Below are 20,687 nucleotides of genomic sequence, written 5' to 3' on the forward strand. Positions count from 1 at the left end.
AATGAAAGGTAAGCAGTTCTTCACTGCTCTGAAGCAAATTGATTCCTGTGATTCTTCCATGAAGACATTTGGTTTTAAACCCTCTGACTTATTTTTTAGACATTGTGAATCGTTTTACAGCTGCTTTTATGAGATAAATCTTTTGCTCTACCCTTTTACCTGAAAAGGAAAATAACAATTTTACATTTACAGACATGGCAGGCATGGTGCATAATGAACCACTATGTTCCTTCCGTATGCCCCCCAGGGACCTGCTTTAGATGACTAAAGCCAGTGGTACAGTCATATCTCTAGTTGATTGGGGGGGGGGGGGGGGTTGATTTGGTTACTGTAGTCAGTGATCCTGTCAAACCACATTTTACATGATTACTAATATTAAATCTGAATATATCCCTCTAACTGTGTGTCTGCCCAACCAGCCTGTCCATCTGTCATTCATGTAGTACACTGTCCTTTATAAAAATCACCGCTTTGGGAAGTACTCGATCTTGTCTGCTATCACTGAAAAAAGGCTGGACATACCTAATAGCCCCAAGACATATGTTGTTGCATGTGTTAATGTTTGCTCATCTGAAGTCTGATTGCCTGGAGTGTTCATAAAAATTCTACAGAATAGGTGCTTGTTTATCGCATCGAATGAGAAAAACGCCCACTTTCAGCACAGCTGGTGAGTCATGTAGGCAACTCCAGATGTCTGTACTTTGCTGTCTTGTTTTCACTGGCGAAAAGGTCTGTAGCTAAAAGCTTCCACATCGATATGAAATCTGATTCAGAATCTAGGTCCTGTGTCATCTGGGCAACAATTTGTTTAAATTTAACATATTTTACAGGGTCCCAAATACTCCTGGATGCATATCAAATGTAAGAGTGTCTTAAAGAGAAAATTTGGTAGCAGAAGGCTTTTACACGTTTTACATTTTGTGTAAAATTCATATTTATGAATGTCAGTTTGGAAATCCAAGGGATCTCTGCCTGGTTTCTCTCAATTTACTAAGCATGACCAGCCTGCATTAGTTACAGACACCAAAGCACACCTTAATCTGAGTGAGTGTCACCTGTGTATTAAATGCTTTTGTCTGTTCTCAGTAGTGTTAGGCTTTGTAATTTGGCAGTAATTCAGCCCGCGCTCCTTAGAACCTTTCAGAAGTCTTCATTATTAGCCATTACCTTTCCCATTGCTGTTGGCGTTCTCTCCTATCAAATTCCCTGCACCGCTGCTCAGTGTTGCAGATCCCTGGCCTGGTGAGATAGTTGGCATTTCGCCCCTGATGTAATGCACTCCGTCATAGCCCTCCCCCCCTCCCCCCACCCGCTCGCACCTCTGATGTGCAGCACACATGGCGGTGGTGGAAGTGGGGGGAATGGCTAGAACTGTGATGGGTGGCTCAGGATTTTTGCCTGATGCACATCGAAAGTGAGAAACGTGTTTGTCAAAAAATGTCTTCTCACTGCTTTCCCTCCCTCTTCATAGGACCATGTTTGTTGGCAAGAAAGTCTCGCTGACAACAGGGTTATTAGCATCTCCTCGGAATGGGAGGGAAGTTCAATTACAAATTGCATAGTGCTTGTTACAAGCCTGCCCCAATGCTTTCCACGAGATTGATGTACGGCCTCATCAATTACACACTATAATGATGCATTTATTTAAAACCAATTTGCTCAAAAAATGTTTTGCTGTAATCAGATGCCTTGGCTTGTTGGATGCAAAAAAAGCCTTTTGACTGTGTCTGTATTATAGGGTTTGAAGCATGACTTTGCTGTTTGCTTCTTGGATGACAGGAGCTGGCACCTCCTTCCAAGGACTTCAGCCAAGACTTTAGCAGTGAACGAAGGGTCAGTGTGAGCTGCCTATGTGTATAAGTCCTTCAGTAAATGACAACCGAGTGTGCAATGTAAGAACCAATATCCCACTGAGAGTGGCCAAGCACCAGGCATGAGATCTGACCTTCTCCCCTACTGGCTGGCCAGTTGGTAACTGATCTCCCTGTATTTTATTGTAGCTTTTGAGACATGCTGTATTATCTCAAAAGCGTATGGACTGTAACGTTAGTCCCATGGATAATTGGAGTACAATGTGAACTTGTACTGAGTTCAAATGTAAGGTGTCATGTTAGGAAAGGCCCACTGAATCTTCCCATTATTGTCAGCTTGTAGAGAAAATGGGTGCTGTTGAACAGTTATGCATTTGGTATATGGTTCACATAAGTTTCACTTTCCAGTAGTCATATCTGGTAGTTTTTTCCAAAGGGTTAGGACTTTTTTAACATGATGCAGTTTTTAACAGAAACATGTACTTATCCATAGAAGACTTTTTACTTAAGAGTGAAGGTTTTTAGAACTGTTACTAAAGGTTTAGTTCATGCTAAAATAAAAGCAGCAGCAATTGTAGTTGTAGATAATGTAGATAAAGAAACAAAATGGTATTAATAAACTCATCAATCTAAGTACAACTTTTTGAAGCTTTTGAAGCCTGGCCAGGCATAAATATTCATGGTGTGAAACCTGGATAGATAACTGATTTGTAAGTGGAAACATTTATAACTGTAATCAAATTCTGTAGCTCAGGCAAGGTACCACTTATTTAAAATAATGACAGCAGTGTGATGAAGTAATCTTAGCTGCCACCTTTATAGTGCTACTAAACATTATAGTCTTTATGACTCAGCATCCTGGCAATCATTTCAATTATATGAAGCTAATATAAACTGATGCACACAGAACGGTCATCCTGCATAAACACTGTAAATGAACCCTGCACATGCACACATTTGCCTTTGTCATAGTGTGCCATCTCACTACTGCCAAATTCATCTTCTGGGAGAATTTCCCCTTCAGAATAGTTTTCTAGCACATTATCGTTGACTTGCTGCAGAATAGTAATGTGCTGCAATTACAGCTCTTGAGAACTAAAGGCGTGCTGAAGGTCAGGAGGGTCCAAGAAGCCCTCCATCCACAGCCATGACGATGTCCGCGCATGGTGATGACCTTCAGTGACCTGCATCGTTCCTCCAGGCTTGGATTCATGCATCACTGGCCTCGCATTGCACTCTTTTAGGCTTCTTTTTTTAGGAGCTAACACCCCCTTCTGCCCCTTGCTCCTCATTCCACTGCTTAGTTTCTTTCCTAGATGGAGAGAGATGAAGGATGGAGAGGCAATGCTAAGCATCCCTCAGCCACTGAAGCTTCCTTCTGGGGCACCTCATGCCCTCTCCAAGCCCTCCAGCCAACACGGTGTCAGGAGCTGTGACTCATAATTTAGCCTGAAAACCTCAGACGTATAAAATCTCTTTCAAAATGCTGGTTACTGTGAAAACAGAAGCTTTCCTTTTATCTATCTATATGTATTTGTATTTAAGCTATATCACACTCAAGGTGGAGAGGTTATAGTGAGCATCAGCATGACTGTGGTTCAGCCAAACATAATAAGTATGATATTCGATATATTAGCACAACCTTGAGTGTGATATTTATTTTATTTTATTTTATTGTACAAGTGCCAGTTGTTAGTCAACAGTAAGTGACAACAGATTATGAGTTTCTTTACTTCATAATTTATTTGGATCTGCCAATACATAGTTCCACATCTGAATGTTTTCGTGCACACTAAGTTGTTAATTTGTGTAGGACTGTGTTACCACCGGGCAGCTACTTTGTATCATGTATATTTACTTGTATGTTTCCATCTATTGTGTGACCACTGAAATTAGAGTCTGTTGACAGTTGCCTTGGTGGCATGTGTGATTCCAGTGAGTTGATAGCTTGATCAGATGCTGCTCTCCAGCACTCCAGGGATGATCCAGTACCTTTTTAACAAGCTTCTGTGCTCTCCTTTACTGCTAACCATTTGTAATTTAACTAAAATATTATTTGTGGAAATATGTTTATCTTTGTGGTGCAGTTTGTTAAAACTTAAGACAGATGCTGATCGTTAATGCAATCAATGGTTAATAGAACACACCTGTAAAGTGATGTGATACATGTGAGTCCCAGGACTGTTATACTTTATATCAGCACTCATGGAATGTCTTTAGTCCAATCAGATTACTTGAACAGATGTAACTGTTGTTTAATTGTTTCTTCTTTAAGTCCTTCTACCCTTTTCACTAGAGTGTGGATCGACATTGTTTTCACTAGATACCTGCATGGTTTGCGAGATGATCTTTCTCTATTGCTGGCTGGTAGTGGCCATAATGCAGGGAGGCTAGCCCATGTGCCTCACCTCTTCTCTTTCACCATGTAGTGGCTGAGCAATGGCCGTTAGGCTCACGGATACTGGCTGCCAGATTGATGAATAATGGAATACTTAGTGGTAGGGGCTTGCAGGGAGAGTGGCTAAATGAGAAAGGCTAAAGTAAATGGTCTGTGTATGTGTATGTTGGTAGTGTTTGTTTGTGTTAAATGACTCATATTCACATTTGAAGGGAATAGATTATCTGAAGAGAGTACATTTTTTTGTTCATATGTAACTGGGAGGTCATTTATTTTGTGCATTTGTTAGGGATTAATTTATTTAGGGTTTCATTTTTAGGGTTTAATTTATTTAGCATCTATGGGTGTGGGAGGACAGGAGAGGGGAAAGAGAGAGAAATATGAGGGAGAGATATTGGGAAAGAAGTGCCCCCCAACCCTTACCCATCTCTCTTCTCAGGCACTATACAGTGCAGACAAAAAGAGTGAGTGAATGAATGAGTGAGTGAGTGAGTGAGGAAAAGAGCATGAGTTTGTATACCTTCACATATACTTAGTACACATTAGTATTCTCTGGAGCATGGGGAATGCATTGCTCACTAGTACTGAATGATTCTGTGTGTGTGTGCGTGCTTGCATGTATGCATGCATGAGACAGAGAGAGGTTGGCTTAAAGATATGGCCAAAAGAGGATGTAATGTTTCAGGAAAAGCTTCTTGACCTGCCAACTGGTCTCAATTCACAATGAGTCAAATTGTCATGGTAACTGGGGAGATTTAAGAAGGCAGAATTGGTGCTGGTCTGACCAGAGCACAGGGTAAGAGTAGAGGAATGGAATGTAAATGTGCTCACAGTGACCCCACACTCTGGTCATGCTGCTCATGGATATCTGTACAGATCTCAGAAGGTTCTTTTACTACTCAAACCTGAGCAGCTCACCTGGTTCTTCAACTTTTTTCCTCTTAATTTGTGTGTATTCAAGCCTGTTGGCTCATCAAAGATAATTACATCATGCCATAAAGTTTTGGATCAGTAACTTCTGCAACTGGCCATTATGCAGGACACATAGTGTTTTTTATAGCCATTCCTGATTACTTAGGTTAAAGTTCAAAGAAAAAAGATTACAGTCATCATATTATATCAGAGGTCCTATCAGAGGCGGAATGGACATTAAAGCTGTATTTTTTCACCTTAACTTGCACAGAGAGCAGCTTCCTGAAATGTGGAACTATATAATTTAATGAATTACTTTACATATAGCACAAGATGTGCCATAATCACTACTATTTCCTGATGCAGACATCTCTTCTGTTATACCCTGTCTTGACAGTGCATTCCATGCAGGTTTTATGGACTGTTGCATGAAATGGAGCCAATCCTGCTTAGGGCAGGTCTCTCTGCTTCTCTCTGCTACTTGTATTGGAATTTTCTGATATTCAACAGGAATGCACACAACTTTGTGACTGACCAATCAGATGAGGTCAGCGGGAGGGAGGGAGGTTGGGTGTTAGCTGTGCTGCATTCTTGTATGAAAGGACGACTCTCACCTTCTCTGCATGACCATAATTTAACAGTCATTTCCTTTCCTTTATCTATTGTGTACCTGGAGCGTGTGGCCGACGTTTTTTAAGTGTGTTGTGTTTTTTTTTTTTCTTTCCTCAAAACTGAAACGAGTGGACCTGGCAAACTTGGCTCACACCATGTAGCTGGGAATGAGGGGGCAGTGAAATAAAAGTAACAAAACACAACAAAAACAGAACCAACCAAACAGTGCAACTCCAACAAAGGGGAAGATTAGCTGTTAAATGCAACTGATGTATCAGCCACCAGCTCTAATGGAGATCAAGACCTGCTAGACCCCGAATGGTGCTCATTTGTTCTTCACCTGTGCCCCCCCTCCCCTACAGAATTGACAGGGGACCCCTCCAGTGTGGGCGTATTGGTAGGAGCCATCCTCGGTAGCCTGCTAGCCCTCCTATTGGTCAGTGCATTGGTTGCTGTGCTAGTGATGCGCAGCCATCGGCAGCGGCACAGGTACTCAAGTGACGGCGAGCAGGGTTCCTACAGCAATAAGGCCCGCCTCTTTACAGGCAAAAAGATCAGCAACAATGGCACAGGGGCCAATAACAATGGGCCCATTTACACATACTGTGAGAGTGAGGCAGGAGCTCTGGCCGAAAAGGGCAGCGAGTTCCCACATGCACCAGCCAGCATTCCTACTGCCCACAAGATACTGCTGAGCTATGAACTGGATGAGGCTGAGCGACGCAAGTTTGCTGCCCTGAACGACAGTATGATGGAGGAGGAGGAGGAGGAGGAGGAGGACCAGGACCAGTATGACGGTTTTGGAGGGCTGCCGCCCAGCTACCATGTCCAACGGCACAATGATGTGTGCAGTATGTATGTGGATGATGACATGGAGTCACAGAGGGACGGGTCCATCATCTCCCGGACCGCCATCTATGTCTGAGGGAACACCAAATGGTTGTGATGGTGAAGCTTTGTGGAGATGTTAACCCTCTACCCAACCAGTTAGAAACACTTTCTGTTTTTCTGTCCTGAGACTTGATGTAAGAGGATGGAATGGAGCTTCAATGGTGAAAATAGGCACATGCTTCCTGTTTTATGGATATAAGCACATAATACAACTGGGGGAGGGGGGTTGAAGAGGGGATGAACAATAAACATGCTTGTCATAGCAACTGTCATTGTGTCTTTCAGTTGAACCATTGCTGGAGAAGGACACAAAAGATTAGTATGAAGAATTTGATTGCTGTTCATAGTCTGTTATTTTCATCTTTTGTCTTGGGAATTCACCCATTTCTGATTTATTCACTCAGATGCCTAGTCAACTCCTTTCTGCAATCCTGTTTTTTTTCTTTCTTTTTTTAAAGTTGAAGGCCTCAATACACTCCAGATTTAGTTCTCAGGGTTGTGTGGGCACCGAAGTCATCAATGCAGATGCAATGCTTTGGGGTCAAATAAGTTGTCTGTTTCATTATCAGTCTGGTTAGGTTCTCATCAACTGATGTGCAGAGATGAGCTGATTTGTGTTGGCTGGGATAAGAATGGATCAAGCTGCAGGCAGTGATCTGCCAGGTCTTGGAGCCTTTGTTCTCAGCACTGCTGATCCGCACCAGCTCTGGAGCTTTCACTTTCTGGTTGGACTTGCTTCTTTTAAGTTCCCCATTTCCAAACATGATCAATGTTTTAGCACTCATTGTTTTAGCCACCCAACCCCAACAACCCCCCTCCACTACCCCTCAGCCACCCCGACTCTGCCCCCTTAACACCATTCGCCAGCTGAGCAGTGTGTTCTGGGCTGTGTTTAATTCAGAAGGCAGAGAGTCTTGTGCATTAGCTGCTAAAGAGGCCTCGTTTGCTGACTAATCCTGTTGTATCCGAACCACAGAAAGCAAATCCCCAAAAGCTGTAGTGGGCTAGACGTAGTATGTGCAGCATGACGCCAAACCCCATGGATGTGCCGAAGCACTCACTGAGGAAGTGATTGAGTTTAAGTGGAAAAAAAAGCTTTGGTGAATTCTCTACAAACAGATGCCTTTTGATTGTTAGGAGTTGCAAAGATGACCATAGAGGCAGGCAAACCTTGATGAGATACAGCAGAGCAGCTGTCATTTGCCGTCTGTCTCAGGCGGGCTTCATGGATGGCTAGCTGTGCTCAGACTGACTTTATCATCAGTCATTCATCCTTGGTATCTTTGCACAGAGCCCCAACTGATAGGGGTTAGACTGAGACTTGCTGCTCTTGGTACACACACACACACACACACACACACACACACAGACACAAACAAACACTACAGCTGGGTTTAAAGTACAGAGAGGATTTGGCCCAAATTAATTTGTTTTGCTGACACGTAACATATATCTCAAAGGATTTTTTTCACATTTAATCTGTGTGATCTTTTCCAATTGGATCAGTGCCAATTTCTTATGCAGTTCTTGATCAGATATCTGATTCATACCAATGTATGCCCAGAGAACTCAGATTTGATTTCATGTTATTTTTATACAATACATTTCATTGCCCAGGTGCCGATGGGTGTTCATTGCTGGTTCTTCTCCCAAACTCACACGGGAGGGCCACTAATGGCAGCTAAAGCAGTAATTGCTATGCGTTTTGCACATGTTCATCTTCTTGCTCTAATCCACTGCAGCTACCTTTCTAAAAAAAATAGTAAATTTTGCAATGGACATATTTATCCCCATTTCATGGTGGACATTCATTTCATAGGTTCATCTACATATATTCATGTCACTGGCTGACATTCATTTCATATGCCGACTGGTGGATATTCATTTCAGTGTTCCAGTGGTGGACATTCATTTCCTTGATTCACTAGTAGAAATTCTTGAAAGGTTGGTACATTTTGCTGTCTGTGGGTACATTTAAGTCATATACCGGATGTTTTTGTTTTTCCAAATGGGCATATGTGGATCCTTTCAGGCCAGAGGTCTGTTCACACAGTTGAAAGATATGGCTGACCGACAAAAATGAATGTGAACAGTCAAGGACAAAAGACAGGATCTAAGCAAATCATCTGTCATGTCCTGCAATGCTAAAGTAGCAGCATGTGTGCACATACCGGTGCAGTGCCAACTTGATGCTGCTCCTTTTAATGTACTGTGAGGTCATATTGAGTACTATTGGAACCCAGCGAGTGCAAAGACTGCAAGCTGATGTAGCTTTGAAGAGCCATTCACCTCCACTGCTGAATTAGTTTCTTACTACCCCCAACAAGTCCCCTCCTGCTTGTGTCATTGCACCTATAAGTATGACTGCAAATGAGCTTTTCAGGAGCTGCTGGAACACTCAGTTGTTCAGGATGAAAATGCAGAAAGTGAATTTGGACAAATATTGTAAAACAATAACAGCTGAAGTTCTTTAAACAGTAATGCTTTCTTTTTGAAGTTACCCAAGTATTGAACATGCCCCGGATATTCTGTGTATTAAAGCAGACAGCAGCAGCTAAAACATAGCTGACAGTCAAGCCACATGAGTCTGACAAGAAGCAGAAATGTTAGAACGGGCATTTTTAAACTTTGTAACCTCAGTGTTGCCAAACAAAAGGTGTTTTTTTTCTGTTCAAATGACTAATTTTAGCAGTATTTTTGATTAAATGTATGGTTGATTTTCCAAAATAGTACAAAATGTACGTTGTATAACAGGTGTTGATACAATGTTCTCATTTGCACAATTTCAGGGTAAAACCAGAATACACAGAAAAAAATCAGTTACCAAGTAGGGTTTGTTCTGAATAGCTACTATATTAATCAATGACTTTCTTGAAATGTAATAATGTATTTATGTGATGTGTATTAACAGACAGTCAGAAGTCAATGTAAGTGCCTACCTATATGTTTAATTTGCTCACTTTCTAAAGACTTTTATGAGAGCAAGGTTTTAAAATTCAAGTTTAAATCAGTAGAAAATGCATTGCAGGATTCACTGCCTGCTTCCCATCAATAATTTTAGGGGTAGAAAAAAGAGAGATTGCCTGGTCTAGAGCAATTTTCCCCATAATAATACTGTACCCCATAATAAAATTGCACCATGGTAACATGCAAGCCTATTTGGAGGCCTTTTCTGATGGAGCCAGCACATGTGGGCTACTTAGCCAGTCCAGTGTGATTTGCCATTCATTTGGCTTTGCTGACAGTAATGTGTATTGTGCTCTGTCAGAGTGCCACATTTAGAGGAGAATAATACTGGTTTCAGTCAGAGCAAGACTATAACAGAATTTCTGTCTTTGGACTTTATAAATAATGCAAGTGACACAAAACTGTTCATATCACAAAATCATCACTGCTTCTTCTTGTTTTGTTTTTGTTTTTTTAAACTGAAATCTGTGAAAAGGTATTGCTATTAATTAATTGAGATAACAGTTTCATTTTGTGAGGTGTCTGTGGTGTGTATCTTGATGTGTGGTGTGCCTGTATTTTATATACTGTGAATGTATTTACCAAGAAATTATTTGGGGGGGGAAAGGTTATTTATCAGTGCTGTAAATTACAGCTGTGCTTTGGTCTGGCTGACACCAAATGGGAGTAGGTGCAGAAAAAAAATCAGAGCAGTTTTGAGTGACCTCAGACGCCTTGATACAGGTGATGTTCACAAACAGGTGGAAGGATGAAGTGAGTTGGGCATCCACAGTTGCGCCTGACAGACACTGCTCCGAAAAGTACATGTCCTACAGAGAAAACACCCCTACAAATGCATTGTTTCAGTTAAAATAAATATGTATTACTTAACACTGACATCACCTTATATAGAATCTGAGCTGGGGGTTCCAGAAGACAGCCCCATCCAGGTGTCCCGGTGAGTGGAGCAGCACCATGGCAGAAGGCGTTGTGGTTTGCCAGTTCTGGAGCCGTTCCCTGCCCCTTCAGTCATTTCAAAAGCAGGAGTGGAGCACAACAGCTCTGATTCCTGTCCGCCTGTAATCTCAAAATAACCAAACAAAAGCCTTGAGACAAAAAAGCAACATTTTACTTGCCATATCTCTCTATCCCCCTTCTTACTTGTACATATTTTGATTAAGTTTGAAAAAGCATCACTAATTTATGCAAATTCACAATAATCATGTGTCAAATGGCCATGGTTCACCTGTGTTTATTTTAGATCTGTTGCATTTTATGTGCCAGGCCTCATTTTTTCTTACTTTTTTACACGCAATATCTACAGATTTAGATCTTTAATCTCTTCGACCCATAAGAAATGGTTTAACAGATATAAAATAATAAGCCTCTCTCACACTCACACTGTGAGTGATTTGTACACTGTGTTTAAGAAAAATGAACACATTAACTTAAGTTTTGTCACATTATGTCACATTATTTTTGCATTCTGCTTGTAATTAAAATTTGTTGGATTTCTGTTACATCAAAATTGCATTTGTGTTTAAAATGACCCGTGGATACATTTTCCAGTTGTTTACCTTTATTGGATGTGAAACACTGAAATGGAATATGAAATTCTGTAAAAGCAGTTTGAGTTCATTCACTTTTGACACATCAGTATTGCATTTAGGTGCTGCTGACTAGCCTGAAAAGATTAAATCAGTGTGATGAAATATGGATTAATTCAACATTATAGAATTATATGAAAATATCACGTCATGTTAAAAGATGACTAGGGTGGATGTGATTATGCTTGGCTATAAACAGTAAAAGTGTCATCATTCAGTAGTTGTATAGTAGACCCTCTAGTATATGATACCTGCTATAGAGTCCTTCAGCACGCTGGTCTTGCAAAATTGTACGGCAGTACATGATAGGATGGTAACCAAATAGGAACAGGAAGGACAAGAAAAGATTTGATGTTGAGCCAGCAGGAATGGACAAGGCAAGGCAAAATGTAAATGATAAATAAATATATAGTTGACTGTAATAGTTGGAAATATGTAAATATGCTGACTGCCCTAAATTCAAGGTGTTACACGTGAAGCTTACAATCTTTTTGCCATATTAGGCATTTGATAGTGGTCAAAAATCCCTGATTAACTTTCAATCTACTAGAAGGCAAAAGCAGTGTATGCGACTAAACAATTTTGAAAGTATTAGACTTAAAACTTTATGATTAGACTACACTGTGTGCAAATATTTATGAAGGATTGTCTGTGCATGGTGCCTTGCAGAGTATCACAGGACAAGAAGATTAACAAACTTTAAATTAACCTTTGATCTCTGAGTTTACTTAATTCCACTTGGCATACACACACTTATTGGTTCCACAACAGCCAACATGGATGAGTAGAATGATCGGGGTAATGTTTCTTATTCCAGTCCATTGGGACTTGAAATCGATCGCTACATATGCAGACTGTTACTATATGCTAAAAAGGTAACACAGCAAAGTTAGCAAAAGATAAACTTGCTTGAGAAGACAGGGATGCCTGCCCATTTCTAATGTGAAGAAAGCAGGGTTCCCAGTGGTCAATTTCTGGAATACCCAGAAATTTTAAAAAAGAATGTTCCACCTATGGAAAGTCAGAGGATTTGATCATTTTTTGGGTCAAGTCACGGAATATCAGGGAATTTTGTAGTAACTTATTTATTACCCGTTTAACAATGGCATACTGTTTTTCTGTTCTGTTCATGGACATTCAGCATTGTAGTCAGGGAAAAGTCTGGGAATTTGGCACCTGACTTGTGAAAAGCTGAGGAGGGCCAGTGCCCCTTAGAATCATAATTGGGTAGGAAGAATGTATTTGTATTTGTTATAATATCATATCCCTAACCTAAATGATGAAATATTGAATTTTAGAATGTCGCGCTTAACTAAATGTCATTCCTACCACATCCTAGCTGCATATAAAGAAACTGTACAAGCTCATTCTGGTTAAGTAAATCTGAATTGTAAAACAATAATTGACCTTGCATAAATAGCACTGAAAGATTTCTATTCATAATATCTTTAATTCACTAATGAAGCAGTAATATGAATGTTGGTCTATGCAGACTGTAAGAATTATAAGATTCATGGTAATATTTATGGTATGAAACTACCAAACTACTTAAGCCACATATATCTTTTTAAAAGCCCTGTTTAAAAAAAAAAAGTGGTTGAGATCTTGTTGCCATAACACTGAAGTGGTTGCAAGCATAAGTCAAGCTTGTTTAATTTAGGCATTGGACACTGTCAAGGATGTGCCTTGTCTCCACTTCTGTTCTTGATGTTCATAGACAGGACAGCAAGGTGTGGCCAACCACAGGAGAACTTTTGGCAGGGGGACTGAGAGCTTGCTATTGTTGCTGAATTGCTGCTATTGTTGCCAGATGTTGCCTTCCTGGCTTCCTCATATGGAGATCTTCAGTGCAGACATGAGAGGCTTGCAGATGAGTGTGAAGCACTCAGTAGGAACCTGAGGCCATGATTATCTCATGGAAAAGGATGGCATGCTCCCTCCAGGTATGGGGGCACAGCCACCTGGAAAGAGCTGAACTATCTCAGGGTCTTGATCACAAGTGATGGGAAGAGAGGGATTGTGAGATCAACTTTAGGCTCTGTGCAGTGGCAGCAGTCATGTAGTCCCTGTACTGGACTGTAGTGGTGAAGAGGGAGCTATAATGTGAAGCTCTCAATTTAGTAGTTGATCTAGTAGTTGAGAGGAGCCAATTGATATGGTTTGGGCATCTGGTAAGGATGCCCCTGATCACTTCCCATTGGAGGTATACCAGGCATAGCATGGAAGCCTCAGGGTAGACCCAAGAGATCCAGCAGCCACTGAAGGCTCTGGAAAAGCCTGGCGATTCCCCAGGAGGAGGTGGAGGATGTGGCAGAGGATGGATACTGGGGATTCTCTGTGCACTCTACTGCCATTATGATCCTGAAATAGATTAAATTGATGAGGAGATGAGATTTCATCAGGGAAACTAGCAAAATGTACTACATTTTGACAGTTTGAGCAGGGTTTACCAATGAAAACTACAGCAACAAGCACATGCTAATCAGATAAAATATATAATTCTTAAATTAACCATGTATTTCAGAAGTGGTCAAGCAACTGTTATTTGAGTGACCCTCCTTTTCAGATTACATGCCTATTATTTATTTTTATTTGTGGAGGCATTCTGTTTTATTACTTCGCACTGGCCTATTCATATGGTATTTTAAACTGCAAATATAAAATCTTCATTTTAAGGGGGTTCCACATTTTTCATAGCCTAGGGCCACAAAGAAGCTTCATTCAGCCCTGGGTATATTACTGATGCGTGGTCACAACATAGAGGTTATTTCTTTACAACTCCACTCTTGAGTATAACAGTTGAGTATCAGGATTAGAGTGAAATGGACCAAGTCAAAAAAAGCAAAAGTGACCTCAGTAATGATCACAGATCACTATTTTGTGTCCTACAAATAAGGATATTCCCATATATAGTATAGTAGATTTCTCACTAGTGAATTGTTAGTTCTATGCCTCTGTTCTGTCCCATTTCTCACATGCTTCTATAGAAATTAATGATTTAACAGTTCAGTCATGCTAGGCATATAATCACTTCTTCCACATCATTGCATTACTACATGCCATGTAGCTGAATGATTACTTAAATCCCAAGCCAGCAACTTGCACTGGTAGAGCCACACAGTGAATTTTTCCCATTTTGCCACCCCAGCCCATTTGTCGACTAATCCAACATGCTGCTGTGATGCCCGGCTACTGCTGCTGTTCTCCTTAGCTGAGCGCAGGCAGATGCGCTGTGCCTCATCTCTGAGGGCCACTTCAGGCTCTGGCATTTGTCACCTTGACAACACTCCAGCCAGCGTTTTGCCACCACCTTAAGTTCTGGGCTAGCTCTACTCATTCTTGGGCCTTTCCCACCTGTGCAGGCAGTTCCACTGCTATAAGAGGCAACTTTGCATTTTCTACTTGTTTTATTATCTTGCCATTATATTTTGTTTAAGACTTTGATAGGTGTTTTTGGTCAAGAACATTTCTGTTGTTTTCAAATTGTTTAATAGGGTGTCAATGGAAAAGTAGAAATGGAACAGCAAAAGAGTGAGTAGTGTTGCAGCTATCAAGCCCTTCTGCCTTCTTCCCTTCTCTCTTAAGATAAGATCTAAATGAATCTCCTATTGACAGCTACTGAGTTCTGTTGGGATAGGGACTGATGAATGGGAGATGGTGAAATGTTCCAGCAAGCCTTCTGTTTAGGTAGTTTCTACTGAGCTGATTTTGTGATGAAAAACAGGTGCCCTGCCACCAGTTGCTGTTTTGGAAGATGAAATCGTATTGCGTACAAAGGCTAAGCCTTGAGGAATGTAGGTCTGCTCTCTCACTTTCTCACACTGTCTTACTCTTATTCTTTTTCTCTCAGTCTGCCTCTCTCTCCCAATTGCCCAGTCTCCCTCTCTCCCACGCACTCTCCCTCTCAATATCCGTTTTCTTTCTTTTTTCTCTCTCTTCTCTCTGTCTCTCCAGTTAGGTTCATTTATGTGAGTATTACCAAAGCAATGAAATGCCAACCGTAGCTACTCTATAACCTTTTTGTTCTTAAATTTCTCACAGGCCTTCAGACTGCATATCTGACTCTCCTATAGCATAACTGTGATTTTGCTGTGCTGGTTTAATGCGTAACAAAGAACTGAATGTAACGAGGTCTGCATAAGTGCCGATGGGCATGGAGCAGGACGCACAGACCCCCTTGTCTGTGAAAGACGGTTATTAACATAAAACGTGGACAACAATGGCACTCACATATAACATCTAAGGATAACATAATTAAACATTTAACACTAAACAATGAACACGTACACATCAATGAGTGACAAACACAAACCCACGTTACTGCTACAGCGATGTCCACAGAGATTGATTTAAACACAAAGTAGCGACAATGACCAACACAGGGCACACACTGACAGGGGTTTAAACAGACTGACAAACACGTAACATTCAACCTAGTACAGGTGGGCGTGCTTACAACAACACAACTGCGAGTCCCCTTACACGCGACGGGCCGTGCCACATGACTCATGGGGGGAGGAATGTTCCGTGATACTGAACATGTCTGGTTTTCATTTATCATTGGCATACTCTCATATGTGATTATTTGTGTCATGATAAATAATTACATTTCAAACTGATAATTGTCATCCAAATGGGCATTAAAAAAAAACTGCACTAATTCAGTCCCAGAAAGAAATGAGCAATAAGGCAAATTGTGATAAACGAAAAAGGAACCAGAAAAAGGCAGTCTGCCAGTGTTTGAGTTTTTTTTTTTTTTTTCCAATTTTACCTCCCCATAAGGATGGCATATATATAGCTGCATCATGACCAAGTGCTAAATTTGAAATAAACAAGATTGCTCATATACCACTTTTCACCTTCAAGTCCAGATTTTCAACATTGCTTTCTACAGACACACATTTTACACCCTCACCCTCACCCTGTGCAACCTGTTCCCAAGGAAAAAAAAGAATCAGAAGCTATTTCATTTCTTAGTTATTACCCTTCTACTCTGCCTTGCTGGATTCCTTTGAACTTTATTCAGAGTAAAACTTTTGTTCATTTCAGCAGTATGCTATATGTCGGTTTCTGTATGGAGGCCCTTTAAGGAAACACACTCCCAAAATGCTGGTTTTCATTAGTGTTCAGGATAACAATCTCCCATGTAATTTTGCTTTTTATTCTACCCCCCTAATGACTCATGCAGTGCTAGCAAACCAAATAAAAAAGTCAGTTTGCCAAGTTTTTTCTGCCCAAATATAAAAAACACAAACTGGTAGCACTGTTTTTTTCTTTAAATTAATAGGTGGCAGGTTATGGTGGAACACCTGTTTGGGTCTCTGGTGATCTCAGTTGACTTATGTGTTTCCACAGCCTGTAGGGTTATTGAACTCATTAAGAACCAGCGTAGGGTGTGCTTTGCCATGCCAGATTTTAAACAAAGCCACAAAAACATTGATGTTATTATATGTTATATAACGTTATATGTTATAATGTTATAACATTGATTATATGGTTTAAGACAAAATAGGAAGACCTTGTTGAGATGGAATTCTTACTTATACTGCTGTTCAAATTCAGAAGACATGAGTGAGTTGCTGTCATTAGAGATGAGAAAGATGAGCTGCAGGAATGCATAACTCAAAAATGAGTCCTTTAACTACACAACAGTAAGTATAGTGATGCACTAAAGAATTTACTACTGGTAAATTTCTAGCTCCAAACATTCTGAAGGAGTATGACTAAACCCACTCATATTTGGACTATTCTGGGAAGAAGATGTTTTCTCAGCAAATCTTAAATTAAAAAAAACATTTAATTAACTGTTTTAAATATTTACTATACTAGTTGCAACTATTTACATTTACATTACATGATCGTTTTTCCGTTGAAGGATGGATTTGCCAGGGATTTGTTACAGCATTCTCTAGATAAAAAGCTTTTATTCAAGATAAATAATGAAGAATATCTATTGCCCAATATGGAGTATATTGCTCACTTATAAAATGGAAAGGAGTAATATGGGCAACTGTAAAACTGAGCTTGCTCTCATCAAGACCATACCCAGAAGCTATTGGGGCCAGAACAAAAAGCTATCTGGTTACTATGTTATTGACATACCTAATGGTTTATATATGCAGGGCTAATGGACAAGCCATTATTAGACTATTACAGGTGGTATATCTGTGTGAGTATGGTATGCTTTCTTTAGTTCTTGTGTGTTTTTTATATAATTTAAAATGTAGTTGTTGTGGGTGGGTAGGTGTGTGTGGGTAGGTTTGAGCACAACAGGCTAATATTTCCTTTTCCCTTGACTATAGTAACTATTTTCAGATATTTGTTTTGATACATTGTTTTGATTGAATGCAGTGTTATCTGGGGTGTAGCTTCATTGCTGAAGGGCAAATGTCCAGGACATTTGGGTGATTTTCCTCATCAAGCACACCTATTTCAACTCAACAGTCAATGGTCTGCTTCAGTTGGTGTGCAGAAAAAATCAACACACTCTGTGGCTTTCAGTCCTCTATGACTGGAATTGGACATCTATGAGATTGCTGAACCAAACTTGGCACTGGTGTGAACAACTATGAAAAAGATTTATGTTTGGGATATAGGTGCATTAATCTATATGGGTTATGACTGCATATTTTGGTTTGGGAGCATGCTATGATCCCAGATTGTCATCCATTTCCCTTTCTCGTTTTTGTGTGTGTGTGTGTGTGTGTGTGTGTGTGTGTGTGTGTGTGTGTGTGTGTGTGTGTGTGTGTGTGTGTGTGTGTGTGTGTGTGTGTGTGCGTGCGTGCGTGCATGCCAAGATTGCAGTGGCACTGTTTCACCGCAATTTGCTGTCTGATAAATCAACTCAATACAACAGGCACAACACATATGTCATAGCTGCTGTCAATAAAATTAAAAAGCAGTCAGCATAATCTTTTACAGATTCATATTTATTATGTGCTTTAAACCAGGCTTTACACAAGCCAGTTTTGCAGGAAAATTTACAATGGCAAATCTTCGACTCGTTATTGCAACAACTTCTAGCCTACTTTAGAGTGTCAATTAACTTTTCCAAGTGTGAAAAACTTTTGCAAGAAATTTCATTGGTGAAATTTCAGTATGAAAAGACTAGGAAAAGACTTGATATAAGGGGCTAATAGCAATTCTGAATTAAGTAATCTTTAAAAACGTAATATTCTCAGCAAAGCAGGCTGACAGAAGGTACACCACTACTGAAATGTGTTATTTAAATACTGAAAATGTGCTTGACTAAACAAAATGACATTTGCAAACTTGTTTGATTCATTTTAAAAAGTTACATTTGTGCACAATGTGATTTTGTTGCAATTGGGATGCAACACTGCTGAAAGCCTCACAAGATAGGCAAAAATAAACTTACCTAACTGTGTCAGCATCACAAGAGGGCAGTTGATATAATTTTGAATAATGTCATGTTAATCCACTAAAATGTTTTTGCATTGTTGAGCAAAATGTTTATCAAGGTTCCTTCCTGCATGTCATCTGTGGGATAGACCTCAGTAAACTTGCACCTTTGGAAGTGGGAATCAAAACTCAATGTCCATGCAGTTCTGTTAATTTCATCATAGCTATTAATCATTGAGTTTGCTATGTTTATATGCATCACCTCTAATTCTTGCTCCAAATCCAGTCCATGGTTATGCTGATGCTGTCTTGATTTCATCTAGGCAAGAATGGAATTAGAAAACATGCTTTCAGGCAATGAAAAAAATTCAGAAATGGTCAGGTCTAGAAGTAGCTTTTAGAAGAAGTCTATAAGAAGCTTTTTTATGAAAAAAGCAGTGAAGGAAGACAGTAATGTACTTCTAAGACTGATGAACCTTCTGCTTTCTGTATCTTAGGCTAGCCTGTCAGACATGAGACCAACAGATTTCTTGATCATAAATTACCTTAGTAGGAGAATGGAGCCATCAGGTAGCCTAATAGCCAAGTACATCAATTCATACGTAGACGAATTTGTTGATGCATCACCTCTCCCTGGTGTTATGAAACTGCAAGCAATAAGACTACACTGTCTTAAATACAACACGAATGAAATGGATTTATATTACAAGAGAATCTCACATGGTCAGTAGGTTGAAAAGTGAAGATGTCTATGTAAGGGAAATAGATCAATTTTTGGATTTAAAGTGGGCATGAAACACAAGATGTAGCTAGCATAGTTTACAAGAGGGATTCTCAGTCTTAAAAATCCTTATAGGTGTAACACTGTCAGTGAAGTTGGATTAAAATAATAAAACACCTAATTTAGACTGTATCGCCATCTTGTCCTATCGTAAAATATGACGTCATGAGGTTGGATTTCTTGAAAACCTGACCTAGCTACAATAGCTAACATTAGCTTCAAAGACGTGTGATTTAAGATAGAAATTTCACGAACGTCTTGTCGGCTAGCAAACAATATTGGGAGCTTGATAACCGCTAGCTAGGTTAGCTAACTAGCAGGCGTAACCTACTAGCTTCCAAACTGATGAACTGCTTTTATCAGCCTGACAACAACTGTGGATATTAACGTCATCTTAAATTAGTGAATTTCCGAAAGAAGACTATTTCATTTATGCCGACGTTACAAACCACTCTGTCCCGTTTTACATGCTAAATGGCTATCGTTAGCTTAGGATTTGAGGGTGTACGAACGTTATAACGTGTTTTTCATTATGTCGTTCATCCAAAAATATATTCCATGTGATAATGAGCAGTAGTTTATCATTAAGTATCTCACAGTCTATACTGATGCCACTATCAGTGATGAAGTTCTTATTTTCCGTGTTAAAAAATGTTTTATAGATTCTCCCAACTAATTATTGTCTTACACTGGGGTACCCGTCCATCCATGCCCCTTTCTGTTTGATAACCCTTTACAATATCTGAAATCACTTTGCACATATTCTTAATGACTGCACCTCTTAGAAGGAGAGACAGCGACCGGCTTGTGGACCCAATAGAAACGCATATCCCATATAGGCTTATACTAGATATGAAAATCTTTAAGCACTACAAACTCCAAAGTGCTTGAATACTAAACTGTAGTCTTCATAGGAACTACAAATACATCAGATATTATTTACATCTCTGTGCCTCAAAAGAAAGATTTTTTTAAGTCATGTGCCTTTTACTTATACATAAAAAGAAAAAAAAGATTTTTGTTGTCTTTGGCAGACTTAAAGTGCATGTACTTTGCATTGGAGGGTTGCACATGATAAAGATCAAACAGTTGGCAAAACACTGTTCCATCATGGCCATCATAGGAAGCAGATGCTGGAAAAAACTTCTGCTATTCTTGAACTTTGTTATCTAAAATGAACTGAGGAGCTGTACTTCATGTTGGACATGTACAGAAATTTTGTTTCCTGTTGGTATTTGTAATGAATGTGTAATCAATTAAAAAATCACAAAACTTCTTTACCTGCTTTCTTGTGTTCTCTCAATGTAACGAAGGCTGAAGACAGCCACCATAACCAGGACTTGAACCCAGGGCTGACGGGAGGTATG

The 20,687-nt window shown here is 39.9% G+C and overlaps 1 protein-coding gene across 2 annotated transcripts in view; it reads left to right on the forward strand.

The window, feature by feature from the left end:
- pvrl2l (PVR cell adhesion molecule related 2 like) overlaps positions 1-20,687 on the forward strand; it is an 87,321-nt gene that overhangs the window by 44,961 nt on the left and 21,673 nt on the right. Inside the window, exon 7 of one of the 2 annotated variants that reach the window (XM_027016270.2) lies at positions 6,096-11,237. The exons of the other annotated variant lie outside the window; for it this stretch is intronic. Coding sequence (XP_026872071.2) covers positions 6,096-6,658 — 563 coding nt within the window. The 3' untranslated portion in view covers positions 6,659-11,237. Of the gene's footprint in view, positions 1-6,095; positions 11,238-20,687 lie in introns of those variants that run through there. 2 annotated transcript variants of the gene reach the window in all.

Source organism: Electrophorus electricus, chromosome 8 (assembly GCF_013358815.1).
Source record: "Electrophorus electricus isolate fEleEle1 chromosome 8, fEleEle1.pri, whole genome shotgun sequence".
NCBI lineage: Eukaryota > Metazoa > Chordata > Actinopteri > Gymnotiformes > Gymnotidae > Electrophorus > Electrophorus electricus.